A 27,307-nucleotide genomic window follows, 5' to 3' on the forward strand; every position below is an offset into this window, starting at 1 on the left:
CCACCCATCCACCCACCCATCCACCCATCCATCCACCCACCCACCCATCCATCCATCCATCCACCCACCCATCCACCCATCCATCCATCCACCCATCCACCCATCCATCCATCCACCCACCCATCCATCCATCCACCCATCCATCCACCCACCCACCCATCCATCCATCCACCCACCCATCCATCCATCCATCCAGCCACCCACCCATCCACCCACCCATCCATCCATCCATCCATCCATCCATCCATCCATCCATCCATCCATCCACCCACCCATCCATCCATCCATCCATCCATCCAACCACCCACCCATCCATCCATCCATCCATCCACCCATCCATCCCCCCACCCATCCATCCATCCATCCATCCAGCCACCCATCCATCCATCCAGACACCCATCCACCCATCCATCCACCCATCCATCCATCCACCCATCCATCCCCCCACCCATCCATCCATCCACCCATCCATCCATCCATCCATCCATCCATCCATCCATCCACCCATCCATTCATCCAGCCACCCATCCACCCATCCATCATCTGCCACTAATGAAAAGAGGAACAGAGTAAAAGCAAAAAGAGGCTCTGGGTCTCACACAAAATGTGAGAATTTTTACAACTCCCACAAAAAACAGAAATTCTAGAGAACAAATCACTGTTGTGTATAGGTCTATGCATAAGTTATGGAAGCTGTACAGAGACTATTGTAACAGACATGAAAAACAAAGACTGGTTATAATGCTCACCAACCTTCTAAAAGCATACAATTCTTAAATAAAACAACAGAAAATAAACATGTTTTTGGAGGGTCATCTCCTTTTTTCCCTTTATCAGGTTTTATCATTTCTTAATGGCCGAACAGAAAACCAATATACTTATCAACAAAAGACGGTTCTTCTCCTCCACATTAAAAGAGGCTGCGAGAAATGATTGTGTCATTTACTCTTTTATCTATTTATTTGATTATTTCTTCTTCTTTTTTTATCTAAATGGGTGGTCATGCAAATAGAAAAGGCCAAGTCCTCATGAGTTTTGCTTGGCGGTAAAAGATGTCCGGTCTCTTGGTGGCCAGCTCACCTCCTGATGAGTTGTCTAGCTGATTACTGGGGTACAAGGTGAGCTGGTTTGCAGTCTCTCTGTGCCTTTTAGCTCAAGAAGTTACTCGCCTTTTAATCAGCTAGCCTTAACAACTAGCCACATTTCCATATACACCATCTAACTGTGCTTTCTCAGTAATTAAGTTGAGCAATCGCTTCACACATCACGTGTAATCTTGATATTCTTGCTGGAATCCATTTCTTTAAAGTCAACCATTTTTTGCTTCTTAGTTCTAAACCGGGAATTGTATTTCCAGAGGTTGACTTGTTGTTTTAAGGTTGACTGGTATTCCAAAAATCATTGCTTGAAATCTGCCTCGTTTACTGACAAGCCACCTCGTCCACAGGTCGATGGATACAGCCGGGTAGAAGGTCGCCCGGCATTCAGAGATTGCGCTACTTTTGTTTTTTCGATCGACCGCTATGTCCGGGTAGTTAAGCGGCTGACAAATCAACTTGTTTTTTTCCGGGGGACACAGCTGGTGCGTGAGTTCAAGATGGTTGCTTCTATTTGTGCTCCGAGGTCCAACTTGGTAGCTTATTCGACCCACTTACTCACTCATTGTGTAAAGTATCCTGGACCTTTTCATTGACTTGTCCAAGTTCATCACTCCACACTCTCTGCACCGGTCAAATGTGTGTGTCCGGTGATGTTCTTTCCAATGGTGTTGGCTACACAGCTCACATACCAGTTTGTGTCAGTCTTTTCCCAGTTGGTATATCCAAAACCAGCATACGATCAGTTTTACAATCTGAATCTGTGTCTGTATGCGGTCTGCAGCCGGTATATCCAAGCGTTGGGTTCATACAGTCTTAAAGCAGTCCTTTGTTCAATCTGCAGGCGGACCTCAAGTCAAGTAGTCCATCCTGAAAACCAAGGCTGTACACCGTCCACAAACTCAATGAAAACCAGCCGACCAACCAGTCCATCCCATTTCCAAAGCCGGTGTAAAAACAGTCTGTGAACTGGTCTGTAATCCAGTGCCGGTTGGGCGGGCCCTCTACCAGATGTCAGAGCTGAGTTCTCTGCTGGTGAGCGGTACAAAGGTGCTGTTCAGGTGGAGGTCTGGCTTCTTCCCAAGCGTACTGCTCTGAGGCCCCTGGGAAGAAGCACAGCACAACAGTGATCAGCAGGAAACCTTCCCCAAGCCACAACTCCTACAAGACATCTACAACTCAAAGGAGAAAACAGGGTCTGTAGTTCTACAGTGTATACGGTCTATTGCATGCCAATAGTGCACCAGGCCTCATGTATAGGGCAACTATACTGTAGTGCAGCTATTTCCCAGTCTGTGAATGAATATACATATTTTAGGTTGGATAATGTGAAGATACTATTTTAAATCTACATTTTATTTTATCCAAACAGACCTCTTGTTCCCCAGTGATCTGCTCTGAACCCCTGGGGAGAAAAGAGGGGTTTTATTTTTAATGCGATGAAACTCTGGGTACATGCAAATAAAAAACAGCATGGACATTCAATGAAAGGATACACTGTGCTGGATGCTAGAAACGATTGAGGATATGCACACAAGACAACAAGCAAACAGGAAGTGGTCCTGTCCTGTCTCCCCACCTGTCCATTCAGCAGAGTCATGGGGATGTTGCAGTAGACGTGGCGCCCCCCGGGGCCTAGGGTGGAGAACTGCACGGTGGAGGGTGGTGGGAGCGGTGGCGACAGGGAGGACGGCTGTGGGGGAAGCTGGAACTCGTAGCTGCGGCAGAAGTGCCTCATCTGGGCCGCGGTGGCCGTGTGGCTGCCGCCCAGCGGCAGCGTCATCTGGTTGTAGTCCGGGATCTCTGTCGCTAAGGCAACCTGGAGTGAGACAGCGGGACCTGGAGTGAGACGATGGGACTTCTCTCCTATAGACGTGGCTCCTGTAGAGCGTTGCTCCTATAGAGCGTTATAGAGCGTTGCTCCTGTAGAATGTTATAGAGCGTTGCTCCTATAGAGCGTTGCTCCTATAGAGCGTTATAGAGCGTTGCTCCTATAGAATGTTATAGAGCGTTGCTCCTATAGAGCATTACTCCTGTAGAGCGTTGCTCCTATAGAGTGTTATAGAGCGTTGCTCCTGTAGAGCGTTGTTCCTATAGAATGTTATAGAGCGCTGCTCCTATAGAGCGTTGCTCCTATAGAGCATTAATCCTTTAGAGCACTGCTCCTATAGAGCGTTATAGAGCATTGCTCCTGTAGAGCGTTGCTCCTATAGAGCGTTATAGAGCATTGCTCCTGTAGAGCGTTGCTCCTATAGAGCGTTATAGAGCGTTGCTCCTGTAGAGCGTTGCTCCTATAGAGCGTTATAGAGCGTTGCTCCTGTAGAGCGTTGCTCCTATAGAGCGTTGCTCATATAGAGCGTTGCTCATATAGAGCATGTAGAGCGTTGCTCATATAGAGCATGTAGAGCGTTGCTCCTATAGAGCATTGCTCCTATAGAGCGTTGCTCATATAGAGCATGTAGAGCGTTGCTCATATAGAGCATGTAGAGCGTTGCTCCTATAGAGTGTTGCTCCAAGAGGTGATCGAACCGGAGTTCTTTCTGCCAGTCTGGAGGAGATCACTGCTCGATTCCCAAATCTGCACACGTGGCCAGTAATGGTTGCGACTGTGTGTGTGTGTGTGTGTGTTTGTCTGTGTGTCTGTGTGTGTGTGTTTCTGTGTGTGTCCATGGGTGTGTCTCTGTGTGTCTGTCTGTGTGTGTTTCCATGTGTGTGTCTCTGTGTGTGTCCATGGGTGTGTCTCTGTGTGTCTGTCTGTGTGTGTTTCCATGTGTGTGTCTCTGTGTGTGTCCATGGGTGTGTCTATGTGTGTGTGTCTGTGTGTGCCTGTGTGTGTTTTTCCATGTGTGTATGTGAGTGTGTCTGTGTGTATGTCCATGTGCGTGTCTATGTGTGTCCATGGGTGTGTGTCCTGTGTGTCCCTGTGTGTGTCCATGTGTGTGTCTGTGTGTTCCCATGTGTGTGTCTGCGTGTGCCCATGTGTGTGCCCATGTGTGTGTCCATGGGTGTGTGTGTTCCTGTGTGTGTTCATGTGTGTGTCTCTGTGTGTCTGTCCATGTGTGTATGTGAGTGTGTCTGTGTTCCCATGTGTGTATCCATGGGTGTGTGTGTCCATGTGTGTGTCTCTGTGTGTGTCCATGTGTGTGTCTGTGTGTGCCTGTGTGTGTCCAAATGTGTGTCCACTGATACAGCCCCTGCAGCTGGTGTAGGACTGGTTTCTGATGGTCCTCAGGGTCAGCAGTGTACTCGAGGACAGAGAAACCTACTGGTCTCCTTAAAAATGTAGTTTGACCAAAGCTCTTTAAAATAAGTTAACCCTGTGTGTCATTGTTACATTTGCACATGCCACTGGCACATGAAAGCAATTGCAGTTTATTTTCTAATCATTTAGTGTCACTTTCACATAACACTTCCATTCCACGCACTTTATTTTAATTTTACATTATACTGTAGACTCAATTGTAAATATGCATCCTCCCATTTATTGCACTCTGTTTATTGTTAAAGGTTTTTTTTTGTTTATTGTTAAATGTTCAATGTGATGCAGCTCCCGCCAGGACAAATTCCTTTCTGATTTTCAAGATATTTTCGGGGAGAGGGTGTTTTCAGATTTGCCAGCAACCTGTGCTAACACCCCTGCTCACACACCCCACCATGTCCTTGAACGCTTCTATGAAACCCCTGACCCATAAAATCCAGGATCTATGTGTGTGTGTGTGTGTGTGTGTGTGTCTATAAGTGTTTGCATGACATCTCACACCTGAAATACCTTTTCGCATCGTCCTCACTACCTGACACGTCTAGTTTAAGGCTCAGTGACAGCATCAGTGATTCAACGGCTGACCTGATGATGTCCGTGGCGACTCTCATTGGGAGGCGCCAAGGAGGCGGAGGTGGTCGTCATGGCGATGGTGGAGACGGTGGTCTGCAGGTCGCCAAAGAGGCCCTGCTCCCCGGAGTCCATCACCTGTCGCCATAGAAACACAGTTACCTTGTTTTAGTCAACCAGGAGACTTGACCTTGTCGGCGACCACAGCGACAGGAAACTAAACTATTGGTGGGTTGTGTTTAAAGATAAGTCACACGATATTCTATGTTGTTATAACATACACAACATATAATAATATTATAACGCATTACAACAGAACTACCGTAAAAGTCGGGTTACAAGCCACTTCTACCACCGGTGGGTGTCCCCACTGTAGCAAGCTAGCAGCAGCGCTAGCTATTAGCAGCGCTAGCTAGCACTGCTGCTAGCTCCCCGCTGCTGCTTCTACTGCCCACGTCCCCTCTGCCCAAGTCGGGTGTCGAGCCGGGGCTGGTCCCGCTACCTTCGGTGGTTGTCGGGGAGCTAGCGGAGCGCTAGCGGAGCGCTAGCGGAAGTTAGCAGAGCGCTAGCTTGCTCAGTGGGAGCCCTCAGGGACACTGATCGAAGGTAGTAGCGGCTTGTAACCCAACTTTTACGGTAATTATAAATAACCATTTATAATAATACTGCCGTATTCCTCTGAGCCATTGTATTAAAAACACATCAACGTAAACAATGTTCCTCTAAACACTGATTAGAGCACCAAATGTGTGTTAATCCGCGGCTGAAAATAGTTCCCAACAAAAAACACAATTTACTCTTTTTGGAGTAGTTTTTGATTGGAAAAAAACAAAACAGTGAGCAACCTGTTTTAGGTAGTTTTTCAGATGCATTTTTTTCAGGAGGGCTCGAGGCTTCGGACCACACACGGGAAACTCAAAATCTCAACACAGTTGACGTTACAAAAGAATAAGGAATAACATCTCATGGCCTTATTGTGTAAGTGGATTAAGTTAATTTGGATCAAGGTTCAAGTTCCCTGTGCAGCATTTGAATGAAACATAGCCTTTGTTTGTTTCTTTTGGTCTGAAACTATCTTACGAAAGTTCACTCTGTTGCATTTATGTATTTAGTTAATTTAGTCCAAGTGAAGTCGGACAGGAAAACACGCCACATGGACTCAGGCAGTCCGTTAAATGTCAGCCTCCAAAGCGGCGGCAGCAAGTGCTCAAAACACAGCTGATTGCCGTTCAGTGTTTGCCGGTGAGCACGATGGATGCCCCTCACAGTTCCTGCGCCCTTTTTCAAGAAGTGAGGAAACGAATTGAGGACTCATCGTATCTCCTCTTGGCTACATGGTGTTGGAGCAGCTTCTCCAAGCAATGGGGAACTGCAGACCAGCAAATGTCCCAGAAAGTCAGGGTGATTTTTAAAAAACAATCCAGACTGGGCGATTGCTATAAAAAACTGTAAATCATAGCCTGTTTTATGAAGAAAAAAAAACAACAACACTGTTGTATTTGGATGTATTGAACACCATAAGTAATATACAAGTGAAATATATGGTTTGGTACATGAGACAATTAAAATGTCACAGATGTGTGCAAATACAAATTGTGGAGTCCTCGCTTGAATGTTCTCTGTTCTAAACTCTCTGTAACTTTGTTCTGCTTCACTTCATCAAAGTCAACCTTTGCAGAGAGAATGTTCACATATTGTGTATGATTTGGGTTAGAGAATGTTCACATATTGTGTTATGATTTGGGTTAGAGAATTTTCACATATTGTGTATGATTTGGGTTAGAGAATGTTCACATATTGTGTTATGATTTGGGTTAGAGAATGTTCACATATTGTGTTATGATTTGGGTTAGTGAATGTTCACATATTGTTTATGATTTGGGTTAGAGAATGTTCACATATTGTGCTATGATTTGGGTTAGTGAATGTTCACATATTGTGCTATGATTTGGGTTAGAGAATGTTCACATATTGTGTTATGATTTGGGTTAGTGAATGTTCACATATTGTTTATGATTTGGGTTAGAGAATGTTCACATATTGTGCTATGATTTGGGTTAGTGAATGTTCACATATTGTGCTATGATTTGGGTTAGAGAATGTTCACATATTGAGTGATGATTTGGGTTAGAGAATGTTCACATATTGAGCTATGATTTGGGCTAGAGAATGTTCACATATTGAGCTATGATTTGGGTTAGAGTTGGACCTTACAGCTGCATCATTTCAGAGAAATAATCATCCTGAAAGTGATTTTTTTATAGGCGGACCTGAAACCTTTTCATTTTTTTCTGTGTCATCTTCATTTACTCTTAACCAGTAACATATAGACTAATATTTACACATCTGAACAAAATCTCACATTACACTCTTTTATTATAACACTAACATTATTCAAATAGCCCTAGTGGTTGCAGAGATACACCCTTTTTAGTTTTGGGTATGACATTTTCGAGCAGAGGCCTAACAATAGGTTGGTTTTCAAAGTGTTAAATGCTTTTATTTGTGTGGTGACTTCTGATGGCACTGTTCTCACCTGACCCGATGAACTCAACTACAAGGTGTGAGCCTCCCGTCTCCACTCATACAGTCACTCTGCATGTGCTTCTCAGTGATTACTCTCCAGCAGCAGAACATCTCCTTGCTATTCAGGCCATACACCACCTGAGGTGTTAACACATGCTAAACATGTACACATTTCCCCCCATTGTGACTCCAATTTTCATACATTACCTGCATTTAGCAGACATCTCAAAGGCCATCTGCTTGTTGTGAGCGTATGCGCCCTCAGGGGAGCATAAGTACATGTGCAGACCTCATTTTTCTGCAGCTATTTTTGAGTTTTTTGTTAGTTTGTAGGCTCCTGGACATGCCATAGAGATAATGTGTGTCTGCCTCTACACCTGTAGCTACATACTGTCTGTTTGGGCCAAGGGTGGAAGGAAAAGGCTGTCAGGGCTTTAAAACCTGCACATTCTTCACGTTGTTTGTACTCAGTGGTCTGAGGTCTTGCTCATGCAAACACTGCCTGTGTGTGTGTGTGTGTGTGTGACACTTCTAGACTTGTGTTTCCGGCAGCATACCTGGCGCCTGGACAACGTCTCTCTGCGTTTAGCAGGCATCTCGTAGACCACCTGTTTCCAAAAGGTAGACGACAGCTCGTTGCTCTTGGGACCCCTCCACTTGATGATGGACAGAACCTGAGGAAGGGGAAGAAGAGGAGATCACTGAGTCGTCTCGTGGCACCCTTCAGGTGGCACCCTTCTTCTCCTCATCCCTCGCTTGGTTATACCTTGATTGTATGTTTGAGTGCTTCCACCTCTTGGTAGTTGATGACATTCTTCAGGTCCGCGCACTCGATCATGATCACCTGGACGCACAGAAACACAGAGCGTAGAGGCGCTTTAATAACGTGCTCGAGGCACAGATTTCTCTATATTTCCTTTTCCCTTCCCCCAATCCTCACCTTGATCTCCCCGGTGACCAGCATGGAGTGGAGGCGCGTCTCGATCTGGAAGATGCTCCATCCTCTCTTGGCCACAAACTCCGGAGTCAAAACGATGAGCAAACGCCTGCTCTGCTCCACGCTGCGAGCCAGGTCCTCGATGTAGGCTGGGAGGGGGAGGGGCATTCAATTCAGGTTATTTCATAGAGCAACAGAGGAGGATCCCTCTCCAGGATGGACAGAAGCAATAGATGTCATGTGACCAGAATGAACAACGTAACAGAGTTACAGCACATTACATGAATATGACAGAAACTATTCATATAGTGAGTAGTATACGCATGGAGTGGATCCAGGCACATGGAGGCAGAGTTAAATAGTTAAAGAGCGTTAGAGAAGGACCTTGATTAACAGGATGTGAAGATCAAAATATGGCCAGTGTCTGCAATTTACTCTTTTGGAAATAATGTAAAGCAACAAACGAAAAAAAATCCCAAAAAAATCCATGGAAAGTGAATGTGTTCCTATTGTTCTTTCCACTGACTGGTAAAGTAGGACTTTACACAAAAAGGAGGATTTACTAAGTATTCTTTCTCTGTTCACACTGACGCTTGAAGGTAGTAAGTGAGTTTATTTATATTGCCATTATTTTCCCAGACAAAGGTCACACAGTGCTGGAAAAAATGTGTTAAAATCAGAGTGACAATAACAAGGCCACACATTTCAACAGTTAAGAGACACAGAAAAATACACAATAAAAGATGGAGCAGTAAAAAACACAATAAAACAAATATTGAAAATAAATAAAAACAGATAAAAAGCAGGTCATAGAGCAAGCAAGCGGCAGCGTGAACAGGTATGCTTTAGTTTCTAGAAGACGTCACAGAATCAGCAAACCGTCGGGGTTGAAGGAGAGGTACAACATTTAGAAACATATTTATAGTTATTTCTTGCTCAACATGAGAAGACAAACATTAGCCTTGTGTCTGTGCGTCACAATATGGTTAGCCTAGTTTAGCATTAAAGCTGTGTGGTTCAGCACCTCTAACGCTGAGACGCGAGCGTCTGATGTGTTGAACGTGTACATGATGTGAGAACAGATTGAGGTTATTAGTGCGTCCTGGCAAACATCCGCTGGCTGCAGCTTTCTGTCTTTACAGTAAAGGTCCAAAGATGCTGGATTTCTCTAAAACACGCCTCTGCAGTTTCACAATGACTCTGACGCTCACCAAGGCTTTCTTCTTTGACTTTCTCTTCGTCAGCTATCTGTACACACCAAGTACCCCAGTGCTGACATGTCTGTGACCAACAGGCGGTTATTGTGCTTTTTATATTCAACAAGTTTGTGACATAAAATAATATATATTTAAAAATATATTTTGAATAATCCATTTCCTCCTCGTTGTGGTGCCGTCCCATTTTCTAATTATTTGTTTGTGACATTCTCGCTGTTATTTATTTTTCTTGTAACGCAAGTCACGGAAATTGTTCATTATTTTTTGTGTGTTTTTTTTTATTTTTTTATTTCCAGTTAGCGGAAATGTCTGAAAACTTGTGTTGTGTGAAAAACAGATTGCCTCTCTCCGTACGTCTCTCTCCTCCCACCATCTCTTCGCCCGCTAACTAAATTAATGACAGAGACTCTCCAACAACACATTGCAATTTCACGCTCAATTTGAGGGGCACAAATAGAACATCCCAAAAATTCCGTCCCGTTCCGTCTCTCTCTTTTCCTCCCAGTTAACCTCCTCTTCCTCCCTCCCTCACTTCCTCTTCCTGCTCTCTACGTTTGAGGATTATGTAAATCAATTAATGAAACTCCACAAACCAACGACCCCGTCCCAGCCCTCGCTGTTCCCGTTGTTTGTTTCTCGCTCCCTCGTTCATCTCGTGGCGCTAATGGAGTGGCTAACTGAAGGAGTGTTTTAGGTCGCGCTGCCATGTTGCTCATGTTGCTCATGTTGTCGTTGGCTGAGGTGAGCGTCGAGAGATCCCTCTGTCCGCGGGATCCATCTTTCATTTCCACGGCGTGTGACCTTTGACCCGCTTGCGGCTCACAGAGCGGTGGACATTTGTTTTCTAGATGTTTTCAGGGCACAGAGAGGGAGCCTCATTTCTGTAAGAAACGTGACTGTCTCATCTGTGTGTGTGTGTGTGTGTGTGTGTGTGTGTGTGTGTGTGTGTGTGTGTGTGTGTGTGTGTGTGTGTGTGTGTAGGGAGGAGGCGTAGTTTTGCCAAAAGGCAATTCATTATGAGCCATTTTTAAGTAAATTTATTTATGTATTTCAGTAGAGAATGTTAAATAGTGCAAAGAACACACATTAGTTTGTTACTTTAAAGCCAAATTATCAAGTTATTTTTAGCGGCTACATACTTTGTTTAAAGTAGGGGTTATGAAATGCTAATGCACAGGGGATGACGGCTCAATATTTAATTTGATGCATGAGTTTGAGACTTCAGTAGAGGTCAGCAGGTGCGACTGAATGTGGGTCATGATGTTTTTAACACAATGAGTATATTTCATAACCAGTCTTATGAAGTCCATAGTCACATTGTCTAATAATTATGAAAAACATATTGAACGTGAAAGCTGAGATTAATATTTGGTCAAAAATAGCACAAATTGTAGAAATGCAAAAATAAATAAATAATTATTATGACAAATTAAATTGAAGAATATCTTGGATACCCGGTTATTATGTTTTGATGAAACCTGAGGAATTGATCTGTGATTGGCTTAAAAAAGTGTTTGGTAAATTGTATCACAGTCACACTATCTGATGCTCGGAATAGAGTTTGTTCTGGACTCCATCCTGCAGTTAAAAACAAAAAAAACAATGCAAAGCTTCATGGAACAGTTGCACATAAAAAACCTTCTGAATTGTATTGTCTATAAAAAAGAAAGAACAAATATCCTTCTTCAGTCCATATTTGTTGCCTTTAGCCTTTTCAAAAGAGCATCCTTCTCCCTTGCCGTGCACACAAAGGAGGCAAGCAGCGCACACATGCAAATATTTATCATTGCAACTTTAATAATCCTCCTTATTGTTCAAATACCCAGGAAAGCTGTTCATCTGTAGGAAGCACGCACAGCTAAATGTAAGTTTATGTGAAAGAGTTGCATGAAGCAGGCGAGCCGTCACAGTGCTGCAGCTAGCAAGGCCAGAGATGAGTTTAACAATGATGGATACGTGTGTGTGTGTGTGTGTGTGTGTGTGTGTGTGTGTGTGTGTGTGTGTGCTGGGAATACTGACAAATATGTTCATTATAATATATCTCTCTTTTTTTTTACTCATATTCTGTATGGCCACAATGTCTTGCAAAAGTGTCTTGAAGTTCTCCATCATTACACTATTTTAGTGTTCTGTGTGCGTGTGTTTGTGCATGTGTGTATGCATGTGCGTGTGCATGTGTGTATGTGTGTGTGTTTGTGTGTGTGTGTGTGTGTGTGTGTGTGTGTGTGTGTGTGTGAATCAGGTCAGATCATTGACAGATCGAGCAATAAGACTCATATTTCCCCCTCCTGTTGGACAGAGTGACGCGTAACCCTAGAAATGATGACAAACGGTGTGTGTGTGTTGTGTGTGTGTGTGTGTGTGTGTGTGTGTGTGTGTGTGTGTGTGTGTGTGTGTGGCGTGTACATTCCATACATCCTGTGCAGGCATTTGTTGGTGTGAAAGTGAGCTCCAGACATGTGAAAGACCTGAGCTTTAGTTTCATAAGGAAGTGAAACTGTGTCTGTGTGTCTGAGTGTGTGAACTGTGTGTGTCTGAGTGTGTGAACTGTGTGTGTGTGAGTGTGTGTGTGTGTGTGTGTGTGTGTGTGTGTGTGTGTGTGTGTGTGTGTGTGTGTGTGTGGTTTGAGTATGCCATATTTACACCTGAGCTCATACACAGACGTGTGTGTCTCTGTAAGTGTGTTATGATGAGGCTGCGCATACGTTCTCATTTATTCTGACAGAGTGATGAATTCTGGGTATTGGGGCTATGATGCGTGGGGAAGGGAAGGCAGAGAGACAGACAGAGAGATGGATGGATACTCACTACTGCTGGGTATTAGATCTCTGTCGGGTATGAACAGCTTGAATCCGTAATGTTTCTCTAAAACGTCCGGCAGGATCTCCAGAGCGAAGGTTTCCTCGTCGCTGCTCGACCTGCCGGGCGAGAGAGCCACCAAAATCAACCAAAATCAACCTGTTATCTGTTATTGTGGGTTTTCCTATGGAGCAACATGGGAATACAAACTGCTTTTTGAGTGGCCTGGTTTGGAGACAGACATGTCTGACTTTACTTGAATACATTGGGACCTTGCGTCCCCAGATGCATTGGTACAAGGTGGAGAGCAACGCCTCCTTCCAGAAACCAAGACCCGGTTGAACGAGATCATCCGCAGAGTTTCTGCTCACAGCGAGGTCTGACCACGCAGTCCCTTTGAGTGAGAGAAGGCCGAGAGCTGATAGACATACCTCGTCTGTACCTCGTCTGTGACTCATCTGTACCTCGTCTGTACCTCGTCTGTACCTCGTCTGTGACTCATCTGTACCTCGTCTGTAACTCGTCTGTAACTCGCCTGTACCTCGTCTGTACCTCGTCTGTACCTCGTCTGTACCTCGTCTGTAACTCGCCTGTACCTCGTCTGTACCTCGTCTGTACCTCGTCTGTAACTCGCCTGTACCTCGCCTGTACCTCGTCTGTACCTCGTCTGTAACTCGTCTGTACCTCGTCTGTAACTCGCCTGTACCTCGTCTGTACCTCGTCTGTACCTCGTCTGTACCTCGTCTGTAACTCGTCTGTAACTCGCCTGTACCTCGTCTGTACCTCGTCTGTACCTCGTCTGTAACTCGTCTGTAACTCGCCTGTACCTCGTCTGTACCTCGTCTGTACCTCGTCTGTAACTCGCCTGTACCTCGCCTGTACCTCGTCTGTACCTCGTCTGTACCTCGTCTGTAACTCGCCTGTACCTCGTCTGTACCTCGTCTGTACCTCGTCTGTAACTCGCCTGTACCTCGTCTGTACCTTGTCTGTACCTCGTCTGTAACTCGTCTGTAACTCGCCTGTACCTCGCCTGTACCTCGTCTGTAACTCGCCTGTACCTCGTCTGTACCTCGTCTGTAACTCGTCTGTACCTCGTCTGTAACTCGCCTGTACCTCGTCTGTAACTCGTCTGTAACTCGTCTGTAACTCGCCTGTACCTCGCCTGTAACTCGTCTGTAACTCGCCTGTACCTCGTCTGTAACTCGCCTGTACCTCGTCTGTACCTCGTCTGTACCTCGTCTGTAACTCGTCTGTAACTCGCCTGTACCTCGTCTGTACCTCGTCTGTACCTCGCCTGTACCTCGTCTGTAACTCGCCTGTACCTCGTCTTTACCTCGTCTGTACCTCGCCTGTACCTCGTCTGTACCTCGTCTGTAACTCGCCTGTACCTCGTCTGTACCTCGTCTGTACCTCGTCTGTAACTCGCCTGTACCTCGTCTGTACCTCGTCTGTAACTCGTCTGTAACTCGCCTGTACCTCGTCTGTACCTCGCCTGTACCTCGTCTGTACCTCGTCTGTACCTCGCCTGTACCTCGTCTGTACCTCGTCTGTACCTTGTCTGTAACTCGTCTGTACCTCGTCTGTACCTCGTCTGTAACTCGTCTGTAACTCGTCTGTACCTCGTCTGTAACTCGTCTGTACCTCGTCTGTAACTCGCCTGTACCTCGCCTGTACCTCGCCTGTACCTCGTCTGTACCTCGTCTGTACCTCGCCTGTAACTCGTCTGTACCTCGTCTGTACCTCGTCTGTAACTCGTCTGTACCTCGTCTGTAACTCGCCTGTACCTCGCCTGTACCTCGTCTGTACCTCGTCTGTACCTCGTCTGTACCTCGCCTGTAACTCGTCTGTAACTCGCCTGTACCTCGTCTGTACCTCGTCTGTAACTCGTCTGTACCTCGTCTGTAACTCGCCTGTACCTCGTCTGTACCTCGTCTGTACCTCGTCTGTAACTCGCCTGTACCTCGTCTGTACCTTGTCTGTACCTCGTCTGTAACTCGTCTGTAACTCGCCTGTACCTCGCCTGTACCTCGTCTGTAACTCGCCTGTACCTCGTCTGTACCTCGTCTGTAACTCGTCTGTACCTCGTCTGTAACTCGCCTGTACCTCGTCTGTAACTCGTCTGTAACTCGTCTGTAACTCGCCTGTACCTCGCCTGTAACTCGTCTGTAACTCGCCTGTACCTCGTCTGTAACTCGCCTGTACCTCGTCTGTACCTCGTCTGTACCTCGTCTGTAACTCGTCTGTAACTCGCCTGTACCTCGTCTGTACCTCGTCTGTACCTCGCCTGTACCTCGTCTGTACCTCGCCTGTACCTCGTCTGTAACTCGCCTGTACCTCGTCTTTACCTCGTCTGTACCTCGTCTGTACCTCGTCTGTACCTCGTCTGTAACTCGCCTGTACCTCGTCTGTACCTCGTCTGTACCTCGTCTGTAACTCGCCTGTACCTCGTCTGTACCTCGCCTGTACCTCGTCTGTACTTCGTCTGTACCTCGCCTGTACCTCGCCTGTACCTCGTCTGTACCTCGTCTGTAACTCGCCTGTACCTCGTCTGTACCTCGTCTGTAACTCGCCTGTACCTCGTCTGTACCTCGCCTGTACCTCGTCTGTACCTCGTCTGTACCTCGCCTGTACCTCGTCTGTACCTCGTCTGTACCTTGTCTGTAACTCGTCTGTACCTCGTCTGTACCTCGTCTGTAACTCGTCTGTAACTCGTCTGTACCTCGTCTGTACCTCGTCTGTAACTCGTCTGTACCTCGTCTGTACCTCGTCTGTACCTCGTCTGTGACTCGTCTGTACCTCGTCTGTACCTCGTCTGTGACTCGTCTGTACCTTGTCTGTAACTCGTCTGTAACTTGTCTGTACCTCGTCTGTAACTCGTCTGTACCTCGTCTGTACCTCGTTTGTAACTCGTCTGCAACTCGTCTGTAACTCGTCTGTACCTCGTCTGTACCTCGTCTGTAACTCGTCTGTAACTCGCCTGTACCTCGTCTGTACCTCGTCTGTACCTCGTCTGTAACTCGCCTGTACCTCGCCTGTACCTCGTCTGTACCTCGTCTGTAACTCGTCTGTACCTCGTCTGTAACTCGCCTGTACCTCGTCTGTACCTCGTCTGTACCTCGCCTGTACCTCGTCTGTAACTCGCCTGTACCTCGTCTGTACCTCGTCTGTAACTCGCCTGTACCTCGTCTGTAACTCGTCTGTAACTCGCCTGTACCTCGCCTGTACCTCGTCTGTAACTCGCCTGTACCTCGTCTGTACCTCGTCTGTAACTCGTCTGTACCTCGTCTGTAACTCGCCTGTACCTCGTCTGTAACTCGTCTGTAACTCGTCTGTAACTCGCCTGTACCTCGCCTGTAACTCGTCTGTAACTCGCCTGTACCTCGTCTGTAACTCGCCTGTACCTCGTCTGTACCTCGTCTGTACCTCGTCTGTAACTCGTCTGTAACTCGCCTGTACCTCGTCTGTACCTCGTCTGTACCTCGCCTGTACCTCGTCTGTAACTCGCCTGTACCTCGTCTTTACCTCGTCTGTACCTCGTCTGTACCTCGCCTGTACCTCGTCTGTACCTCGTCTGTAACTCGCCTGTACCTCGTCTGTACCTCGTCTGTACCTCGTCTGTAACTCGCCTGTACCTCGTCTGTACCTCGCCTGTACCTCGTCTGTACTTCGTCTGTACCTCGCCTGTACCTCGCCTGTACCTCGTCTGTACCTCGTCTGTAACTCGCCTGTACCTCGTCTGTACCTCGTCTGTAACTCGCCTGTACCTCGTCTGTACCTCGCCTGTACCTCGTCTGTACCTCGTCTGTACCTCGCCTGTACCTCGTCTGTACCTCGTCTGTACCTTGTCTGTAACTCGTCTGTACCTCGTCTGTACCTCGTCTGTAACTCGTCTGTAACTCGTCTGTACCTCGTCTGTACCTCGTCTGTAACTCGTCTGTAACTCGCCTGTACCTCGTCTGTACCTCGTCTGTAACTCGTCTGTACCTCGTCTGTAACTCGCCTGTACCTCGTCTGTACCTCGTCTGTACCTCGTCTGTAACTCGCCTGTACCTCGTCTGTACCTTGTCTGTACCTCGTCTGTAACTCGTCTGTAACTCGCCTGTACCTCGCCTGTACCTCGTCTGTAACTCGCCTGTACCTCGTCTGTACCTCGTCTGTAACTCGTCTGTACCTCGTCTGTAACTCGCCTGTACCTCGTCTGTAACTCGTCTGTAACTCGTCTGTAACTCGCCTGTACCTCGCCTGTACCTCGTCTGTACCTCGTCTGTACCTCGTCTGTGACTCGTCTGTACCTTGTCTGTAACTCGTCTGTACCTCGTCTGTAACTCGTCTGTACCTCGTCTGTACCTCGTTTGTAACTCGTCTGCAACTCGTCTGTAACTCGTCTGTACCTCGTCTGTACCTCGTCTGTAACTCGTCTGTAACTCGCCTGTACCTCGTCTGTACCTCGTCTGTACCTCGTCTGTAACTCGCCTGTACCTCGCCTGTACCTCGTCTGTACCTCGTCTGTAACTCGTCTGTACCTCGTCTGTAACTCGCCTGTACCTCGTCTGTACCTCGTCTGTACCTCGCCTGTACCTCGTCTGTAACTCGCCTGTACCTCGTCTGTACCTCGTCTGTAACTCGTCTGTACCTCGTCTGTAACTCGCCTGTACCTCGCCTGTACCTCGCCTGTACCTCGTCTGTACCTCGTCTGTACCTCGCCTGTAACTCGTCTGTACCTCGTCTGTACCTCGTCTGTAACTCGTCTGTACCTCGTCTGTAACTCGCCTGTACCTCGCCTGTACCTCGTCTGTACCTCGTCTGTACCTCGCCTGTAACTCGTCTGTAACTCGCCTGTACCTCGTCTGTACCTCGTCTGTAACTCGTCTGTACCTCGTCTGTAACTCGCCTGTACCTCGTCTGTACCTCGTCTGTACCTCGTCTGTAACTCGCCTGTACCTCGTCTGTACCTTGTCTGTACCTCGTCTGTAACTCGTCTGTAACTCGCCTGTACCTCGCCTGTACCTCGTCTGTAACTCGCCTGTACCTCGTCTGTACCTCGTCTGTAACTCGTCTGTACCTCGTCTGTAACTCGCCTGTACCTCGTCTGTAACTCGTCTGTAACTCGCCTGTACCTCGCCTGTAACTCGTCTGTAACTCGCCTGTACCTCGTCTGTAACTCGCCTGTACCTCGTCTGTACCTCGTCTGTACCTCGTCTGCAACTCGTCTGTAACTCGCCTGTACCTCGTCTGTACCTCGTCTGTACCTCGCCTGTACCTCGTCTGTAACTCGCCTGTACCTCGTCTTTACCTCGTCTGTACCTCGTCTGTACCTCGCCTGTACCTCGTCTGTACCTCGTCTGTAACTCGCCTGTACCTCGTCTGTACCTCGTCTGTACCTCGTCTGTAACTCGCCTGTACCTCGTCTGTACCTCGCCTGTACCTCGTCTGTACTTCGTCTGTACCTCGCCTGTACCTCGCCTGTACCTCGTCTGTACCTCGTCTGTAACTCGCCTGTACCTCGTCTGTACCTCGTCTGTAACTCGCCTGTACCTCGTCTGTACCTCGCCTGTACCTCGTCTGTAACTCGTCTGTAACTCGCCTGTACCTCGCCTGTACCTCGTCTGTACCTCGTCTGTAACTCGTCTGTACCTCGTCTGTACCTCGTCTGTACCTCACCTGTACCTCGTCTGTGACTCGTCTGTACCTTTAGCGAGGTGTACAACATGCACCCAAAGCAAGGGAAGGGAATCCATGGCCGAAGCCTGCAGGGGGCGCTAGAGCAGACTGAGTTTAAAACACTTTTCAGATGCCTCATGAAGCCGTGTGGCTTCTTAAAAACATGCAACCAAATCTAAAAGTCAGGCCTTGATGAACAGAATAGGTTTTAATTTATTTATGAATATGATTATTATACATGTATTTACACGCAGACACAATGCTGCCAGAACTGGCAATGTCCCTGTAAAACTCATTGCGCCTGGCTTGTCAGGGTTTATGCTAAGCTAGGCTAACCCCGTCGTGACTGCATGACTGTCGGTGTTTTTAAATCAGTGTTCAAACATTTACAACCAGTCCATGTCCAACGCACAGGAGCGAGTCCTTCTCTTTCTGTTCTTGACGCCGTGATCGTGAGTTTGAGAGGCGGAGTCGTGCGCTTGACAGCAGAGCGTCTGCACACACGTCATGTACATGTGTCACATGTCACACGTGACACGTGTGACTCGCGTCCAGCAGAAACTCACCTGCCCAAGCAGTCCAGCTCCACTTTGGTGTAGGACAGGTATCCGTCGTACTCCTTGTTATCTGTGAAGAGACACAGTGAGAGAGGAGCTGCAGGCCGGCAGACGTCTTCATCAAACCAGCACCGCTCTACTGGTGATGCTGGTTTACACTAATAACTTTGCTCATCACCTTTTGGAAGCCAAGTTTGACCTCTGACCTCCTTTACATGCCGAGTTGCATCTAATGCACAGTGTTATCTTCTTGAATCTTGTGACTGTCTACAGCTCAGGACATGTTAAACGCGTTAGCTGACCACATCCTGAACATGACACTTTCTCATCATACATCCGGCTCTGAGAACAAATGACTCAGCAATCAGGGCTTTGAATCCATCTGCATGATGACGTCTTTTCTCCCTGTAGCCGTTATTTATTTGGATTCATTGCTTTGTCAATTTCCCTTTTGAAATGAGCTGTACAAAAGTAATGTCTTTCTCTGAGCGCAGACTTGATGGAGGGTAATTATAGGTCCAATATATTTATTTAAACCAGCGTGTTTCCATCATAACTCTCATTACAGCATGTGTGCACAACATGTGAACGAAACCCTGGAGCCGTCTGCATCATGAGTTTCAGAGACCTCTACGTCATTAACGTGAGCAGTACTTTCCTCAAATACCTGTTGTATACATTGTATACATGAACAAGGCATTTCATTGCCATTTTCAAAATGGCCGCCGTCACAAAGTTACTCATTCTATTTTCCAGGAAAATCTAAACGCTTATTTTGAAAAGGTTACGGTAAGAATTACTTTTATATTGTTACTAATATTTCAATATGAATAGTTACTGTATTGAAGCAACCTATAATTACGTAATGTTTCATTCCTTATTTCATAGTAAAATCATTTTGAAAACACCTGTATCAAATATGATGCAGCAGGTATTTAAAGTATCGGCATTGTATTTTATTTCATTATAATAATCTGGATTATGCTTTTTTTAAAAATGCCAAACACACTGTTTTGCTCATTTAATTAAACTAATTAAAGGTAGAAATGTCATAGTAAGATTTTAGTTTGTATAGATAATACATAATAAAAAATCCTTGGCTATCATAATTATATTATAATTATATTGCCTAATTAAAAAAGAAATTCAGAGTAAACAATCAGTTGTTTACTTTTAGATGTCAAAAAGCAACCAGAATTCTCTGAATATCATTTGATGGATTAGGCTTCACAGGTTAACTTGACAACATGGAGCCTCTTTAACGGCATTCCCTCAAAGCTGTCGCTCATGTCGGCCATGTTTGTAGTTCTCTGCCCCCCTGATTCTCTGGTGATGCTCACCGTCTTCCGTCTCGTCGCTTCCAAAGTGCCTCCTGTAGCAGAGCAGGATCTCCAGGTTGTAGCACTTGTAGAGCGCGGTCAGGACGCCCAGCAGCAGCAGGATGACGCCCAGACCTCCAGCCAGCTCCAGGCGGTACATATCTGCAGGGGAACCACGGCAACGGGAGGAGGAGGAAGAGGCATCGGTTATTGTTCAGAGCATCTCTGACGGCGAGGGAAACAACTAAACAACAAGATATGCTTTCTCCAAATATGTCGACTTTAACTCTCTCAGTTCTGTTTGTGCAGATTTTCTTCTGTGCTGTGTACATATACTACACTGTATATGTACACAAACTGTGTATATGTTGTGTATGCTACAGTGTGTATATAAAAAGGAAACACAGTAACAACTCGCTTATGATCAATAGCTAAGATGAACCAGTACACACTACTGGTCAATGGTGTATAGTCACGAAGTAAAACATTAAATATCACATACTTTAAGACTTTTACTCAAGTAGTATTCTAATAGGTGACTTTCACTTTCACTGGAGTCATTTCCCAGTACGGGATCTTTACTTTTACTCAAGTATGTCTTTTGGGTACTTTATACACCACTGACCCTGAGTCTGTTGAGTTGATCTATGCTGTATTTATGGTGGAGGTGTGTGTGTGTGTGTGTGTGTGTGTGTGGTGTCACTAACATGTGTAGTCATCATGCCCATTGGTGGAGTGTGTGTCTATTTGCTGACGGTGTTTTTGATTTTAGTGTCTGATCGTATGTCAAAGATCTGGAATTGACCAAAGTGTGACGCACCATTTCACACACACAGTCAGCTGCAACACAGAGGATGTGAAGAGGGCCTCACGTCAACATGTTGCACACACACGCATGGGCTCAGACTGTGTGTGTGAGGGTGTGTGTGTGTGTGTGTGAGAGATAGCGCTATCATAGCAATATGAGTATGGACGATTAATGGAACATGGCTGTTGAATGACACCATGTGAAATATGATGTATTACTATCTCTCACACACACACACACACACACACACACCTTCTTTTCCCTCTGACGTTTCCTGTCACATTGGCCGTCCTCTTCTCTCCTCTGGTTGTATTGTTAAAATGTACAGAACGTACAATGTAAGGCTCGTTTTTCATCAAATTCCGTTGAAATATGAATGAGAATATTTATCTTATTTTTCTGAGAAATGATCTCCCACAATGCACCTATTTACTCCCAGTCCATAGTTGGTCTGCTGTTTCCACATTTCACCAGCAGACGTCTCCCCAACTCTACTAGAGCTGCCACTCACACACCGAGGAGGGAGTAAAGGATAGGGAGGAAGGGAGGGAGGGAAGGAGGAAGGGAGGAAGGAAGGGATGGAGGGAGGAAGAGAGGGACGAAGGGAGGGAGGGAGGGAGGGAAGGAGGAAAGGATGAAGGGAGGGAGGAAGGGAAGGAAGGAGGAAGGGAGGAAGGGAGGGAGAGAGGAAGGAAGGGAGGAAGGGATGGAGGGAGGAAGGGAGGAAGGAAGGGAGGAAGGAAGGGAGGAAGGGATGGAGGGAGGAAGAGAGGGACGAAGGGAGGGAGGGAGGGAGGGAAGGAGGAAAGGATGAAGGGAGGGAGGAAGGGAAGGAAGGAGGAAGGGAGGAAGGGAGGGAGGGAGGAAGGGAGGGAGGAAGGAAGGGAGGGGGAAGGGAGGGAGGGTGGAATGAAGGGAGGAAGGGAGGGAGGAAGAGAGGAAGGCAGGGAGGAAGGGAGGGAGGAATGAAGGGAGGAAGGGAGGGAGGGAGGAAGGAATGGAGGGAGGGTGCGAGGAAGGGAGGAAGAGAGGGAGGAAGGAAGGGAGGGAGGGAGGAAGGGAGGAAGGGAGAAAGGCAGGGAGGAAGGGAGGGAGGGAGGGAGAGAGAGAGGAAGGAATGGAGAGAGGGAGAGAGGGAGGTAGGAAGGGAGAGAGGGAGGTAAGAAGGGAGGGAGAGAGGAAGGGAGGAAGGGAGGAAGGCAGGGAGGAAGGAATGGAGGGAGGGTGCGAGGAAGGGAGGAAAAGATGGAGGGAGGAAGAGAGGGAGGTAGGAAGGGAGAGAGGGCGGTAGGAAGGGAGGGAGGGAGGAAGGAAGGGATGCAGGGAGGGAGGAAGGAAGGGATGAAGGGAGGAAGGGAGGGAGGAAGAGAAGGAAGGGAGGAAGGGAGGAAAGGAGGAAGGGAAGAAGGGAGGAAGAGAAGAAATGTCTGACCGAGGGGGAGAACAATAGTGACATTTGACTAATTACCAAATATTTGCTCTGCAGTGAAGGGAACTCAAAGTGCTTCCATTAGAAATGAGTCTCCCCCCGTCTCCCCCCTCATGTGTTCCTCCCCCTCTCTCTTCCTCTGATATCTTCCATTAGTAATGATATCGGTTCACATTTAAGATGGGAGCAAAACTTGAATGCCGAAGTTTAATTATGCTTTTAACTTCTTAGGCATGAAAAGAGAAGTCAATGGTAATGGTCTGCGTGTGTGTGTGTGTGTGTCTGCGTGTGTGTGTGTCTGTGTGTGTGTGTGTCTGCGTGTGTGTGTGTGTGTGTCTGCGTGTGTGTGTGTCTGCGCGTGTGCGTGTGTGTGTGTGTCTGCGTGTGTGTGTATCTGCGCGTGTGCGTGTGTCTGTGTGTGTGTGTGTCTGTGTGTGTGTGTCTGCGTGTGTGTGTATCTGCGCGTGTGCGTGTGTCTGTGTGTGTGTGTGTGTGTCTGTGTGTGCATGTGTGTGTGTGTGTGTGTCTGTGTGTGCGTGTGTGTGTGTCATTTAAATTAGATTCCTTACATAACTTGTGGTGCTCTTTGTCTCCAGCACCAGACCCAGCACCACCTTATTGACTTCCACAGACCTTCCCTCAATTCACTTCATGATCTTTTGGTCATTCTGCCGACGCGTCATGTGATCATATGATCACGTGATCACGTGATCACGGCGTCACCAGAAGAGCGTTGAGCATCTGTTGCCAAAGCAATCTTGATGATGAAATAAGACGCAGCCTTAAAGTGTGTCTCCCGCCGCACCGTCTGTCTCACCCCTCTTTGGAGCCTGAAGACGCAGCTTCTCTCAGAATAGAAAACGCTCCGGACTCCGGACAACATTCTGAATGACGGCCGTGACATTTAGTCATCTGTTCCACGACCACAGAGACGTCTCTCATCACCCCAACGTACCTCACACAACCCCCGCTGTAGGGCAGGCCAAACAGGGCCACAATGGACCTGAACACACGCTTCACGAGCTCAGGGGCAAACATGGAAATGTTGCATTTAATGACAACTTGGCAGAAGATCTGAATGTCTTGACCAGAAGCTGCAGCACAGCTTGGACCTGTGTGAGGATGCAGCTTCCCACTTCAAAAAGAAGAAGTTCCTTCCTCAGGGGTGAGACTATTATCACTCAATGTGACAGGGGTCATACACATTCTGACCAATGGGGTTCCATAACTTCTCCATGACTTTAAACCAAATTTCCATGACTTTGAACCAAATTTCCATGACTTTAAACCAAATTTCCATGACTTTAACCCAAATTTCCATGACTTTAAACCAAATTTCCATGACTTTTCACCAAACTTCCATGACTTTTCCATGACTTTGAACCAAATTTCCATGACTTTTCCATGATTTTAACCCAAATTTCCATGACTTTAAACCAAATTTCCATGACTTTAAACCAAATTTCCATGACTTTTCACCAAATTTCCATGACTTTTCACCAAATTTCCATGACTTTAAACCACATTTCCATGACTTCTCCATGACTTTAAACCACATCTCCATGACTTTAAACCCTTTTCCATGACTTTAAACCAAATTTCCATGAAATTTCCATCGTCAAAACGTTTCCATCGTCAAAACGTGTATGTACCCTGCTTAGGGATCATACACGTTTTGACCAGTGGGTTTCATGACTCTTCCATGACTTTAAACCAAATGTCCATTACAAACATTTAGTGAAATCTGTGTGTAAACAGTAGAAAGTGAGTAAATGTAGTATTTAAACAAACAATGAGAATACAAAGCATACAGTAAACCTTAAATGACTCAAATGAATATACAAATGAATATTAATTATTTCAAACTCCACGTAAATGAACGCCATGAACACATGAATATAACACATTTACATGACTTTTACTAAACTTTGGGGATTTTATTTTTTTCAAGGACTTTTCCAGGCCTGGAGATTTCAAAATTCCATGACTCTTTCAGGTTTTCCATGACCGTGAGACCCCTGTCAGATCAGATCTGAACCAGACTCCATGGCTCTCGTTCCCACCAGGCTTCTAGCTCTCAGTCTGAGGCTGTATCTCCGTTCGTCGTCACAAATCAATCTCTCTCTCTCTGTTGCCCGGAGATGAAGCGGATGCGACCGGAGCCGGAGCAGTGAACCGAGGAAACCTTTGAACGACATCAGAGATTATTTCTAGTGCCTGTCTTTTCCATCCCTCCTCTCCTGTCAGCCCTTTCATCCCCTCCTCCACCTCCTTGTCTCTCTCTCCATCAAGCCTCTCTCCATGGTGGCCGCGGCCCGCTCTGTCCGCTCCGCCGCTCACAATAAGTGCATGCGTGTGCGCGCTGCAGGAGCGTGTGCGTTAACACCGGGCCACCGCGGGGTGAGAGCACACCCTAATTCAATCACACACGCGGCGCAGGAAATCAAGCTTTGCTAACGCGCGCTAACTCGCGGTAGCTTGTGCTTCGTTTCGGCCGTCGCGTTCAGGCGCGCAAATGTGACCCCGTTAGCTGCAGAGGCGCCGGAACAGTCTGCCGGCTAGTTAGCCCGGCTACTGAACTCTGCACATCCAAACGGTTCGGCTCGGTTCAGTTCATGAGGTCAAGGGTCACCGCCCGTGTAGCTAGTTCACGTACATCGCTGTTAAATACAGCGTGGACGTCTCTTCAACTAAAAGTTCAGTCGGTTGCTGGTTCAACGGTTTTGCTCTGAAGCCCCGGCTCTACGAGGACGGCGTCTTTGTCCCCGAAAGAGACGTCTGGTTGTGACGGCCTGGGACCTGTTGTGTTCTTCCAATGGGCTTCTGACCGCAACGTGTAGCACGACTGAGCTAACAGCAGCGCTTTTAAGGCTTTTAAGGCTTTTAAGGCTTTTAAGGCCACACTGATGCTTTACACTCGGGTCAACCCATACGTCTGTGTCATTCACACATGCATCGAGCCGACAGCACACATTTAGAAGTTTGTGAGTGAAAAAAAGGAAAAGTAAATATATCCATGTGTTCCATTGAAGACATTTGGTCCTGTGCTTCTTTTGAATGCTTTCATTTCTCATATATTTGATGGATGGATTAGTGCAGATGTATGTGCAATGTAATGAGCGATAGTTTAACGGTGCAACCTTGAAGATAATCATTTTAAAATGTCTATTGCCGAAGGGGGTAACACAATGGTGATACGTGTACTAATAAAAGTATTGCAATATTTATATATTTGCATTATTAAAAACTAGGTTTCTGTGGAGATATTCCCCCGAAAAAAATCACTAAAAGCTTTATCATTGGTCCACTATCAACACACATACAAATGTAACAACGCACACACTTCTGAAAACTCAAGAATGAACAAAACGACAGCGCCTGCCTCTCCAGCAGGATGTCATGTGTTTACGTCAGGTGACTAAACACGTGTTCATCTTCAGCCTCCAATCAGCCACTACAAATTATGTTTCCATCATATTTCGTACAAACTGAGCTGACATTATTAATGCTACCTTCTAGCTGAGATGAAGACGTGGAATTGTCAGTTACTGCAGCTTATTAAAAAAGCTCTGAGCGTAACCGTGTTAGTCCTCATTGTTCTGTCTGTTGCCATCAATACCAGTCAATGTCATTTACAGCTAAAAGCTTTGCATATATTACATTAACATATGCCTGAACTTCCACTCAAAGTCATGTTTTGGTTTAGTTTTAATGACTCCTCTTCAGCTGGCGCTCAAAAGGAGTAATGACTAGTCAAAATACTTCCCGAATAATAGAACTAGAACCTGCTGTTACACTAAGTCTCCTGCTCGTTTCCCTTAAATCTATACTGATCACAGAAGGAGATGTAGATGAAGACAGAGGGGAGTCGTAAGCTTTTTTCCTTCCATCCACAACGTATCATACCCTAAGAGAAGTTACTCCTCGAAAGCCTGCAACAGGTTTCCATTTTAGCTCGTTACATGCAAAGAGTCTTTTTAAAATAGATTTGTTCCGTTAACTTTATGCAACCAAACTACTTGCTTAGGTTTCATGAATAGATCTTCGTTTGGGTTGAAATAACCAGACAGTTACTAAACAAAGTTACTTTCCAAGTTACCATAGGAGCAGAGACCACGAATCTGGGAGAGACCTGTCAATCACCTTGTAGCCCCGCCCCAAAGCATCCCCTGCTTCATGGTCTGTTTGACTCTTAATGACCATAATAATCATCATGCTGTATTTAAGAAGCATAGACTTCTATACAACCAGAGGAGTCACCCCCTGAAGGTCAGTAGAGAGAATGCAGCTTTAACACATGAAGCATAGACTTCTATACAACCAGAGGAGTCGCCCCCTGGTGGTCATGAGAGAGAATGCAGCTTTAACACATGAAGCATAGACTTCTATACAACCAGATCTAAGTCAGCCTGATCTAGTAGTGTTGTTGCCTGAATCAAACTCAGCTGTTTCCTGTGAAGTCGTGCGTTTATTCTGGAGAAGACTGCATGCATTTAACGAGCAGAAGCTGTGATGTGTCGCTGGCTATCATCTGAACCTTTATGTGTAGTTTCATCTCATTTGACACACAGAAACACTTCACAGGGATACTTTGAACATGTAGATCTACATTCCATGTGCACGTGGTGACGTACAGTATAACATGTGAGTCACACACACACACACACACACACACACACACACACACACACACACACACACACACACACACACACACACTCCTGAGTTCATCCAGGTTATTAGCGTGTGAGCTAATGACGACCACACAGTTCCCATCCTGACCCACTGTGGAGGTGTGTGTCTGTGTGATCCTGTACGTGTGTGTGTGTGTGAGAGTGTGTGTGTGTGTGTGTGAGAGTCCCCACGGTGCTAGTTAAGTATAGTAAGATAGATTTGACACCCAAGGCGTTCAGCAGCAGTCTTGACGGGGAGTTTTTTTAGTCCTCCTCTTTTTTTCTTCTTTTCTCTCCCTTAGTCTCTAAATATCCTCCCTCACCCCTCAGCCTCCCCGCCTTCATCTCTCCGTCTGCATCTATTATTTCTCCCTTGTTCTCCATTTCCTCGCCTCGTTCCGTCTCCCACCGTTTCCGTGCCTGTTTATCTCTTTCCACCCCAAACCCCCCTGTCC

At 46.5% G+C, this 27,307-nt stretch overlaps 1 protein-coding gene across 1 annotated transcript in view; it reads right to left on the reverse strand.

The window, feature by feature from the left end:
- Nucleotides 1–2,111: 2,111 nt before the first annotated feature.
- il1rapl2 (interleukin 1 receptor accessory protein-like 2) overlaps nucleotides 2,112–27,307 on the reverse strand; it is a gene marked incomplete at both ends in the record, with an annotated part of 321,581 nt that continues 296,385 nt past the window's right edge. Inside the window, 10 exons of the mRNA XM_079228492.1 lie at nucleotides 2,112–2,200; nucleotides 2,472–2,502; nucleotides 2,677–2,916; nucleotides 4,942–5,064; nucleotides 8,010–8,126; nucleotides 8,219–8,296; nucleotides 8,393–8,538; nucleotides 12,415–12,524; nucleotides 18,633–18,693; nucleotides 19,964–20,104. Of these exons, the coding sequence (XP_079084618.1) occupies nucleotides 2,112–2,200; nucleotides 2,472–2,502; nucleotides 2,677–2,916; nucleotides 4,942–5,064; nucleotides 8,010–8,126; nucleotides 8,219–8,296; nucleotides 8,393–8,538; nucleotides 12,415–12,524; nucleotides 18,633–18,693; nucleotides 19,964–20,104 (1,136 nt within the window). The remainder of the gene's footprint in view (nucleotides 2,201–2,471; nucleotides 2,503–2,676; nucleotides 2,917–4,941; nucleotides 5,065–8,009; nucleotides 8,127–8,218; nucleotides 8,297–8,392; nucleotides 8,539–12,414; nucleotides 12,525–18,632; nucleotides 18,694–19,963; nucleotides 20,105–27,307) is intronic.

Source organism: Taurulus bubalis (genome assembly GCF_910589615.1).
Source record: "Taurulus bubalis genome assembly, chromosome: 13".
Taxonomy (NCBI): Eukaryota; Metazoa; Chordata; class Actinopteri; order Perciformes; family Cottidae; genus Taurulus; species Taurulus bubalis.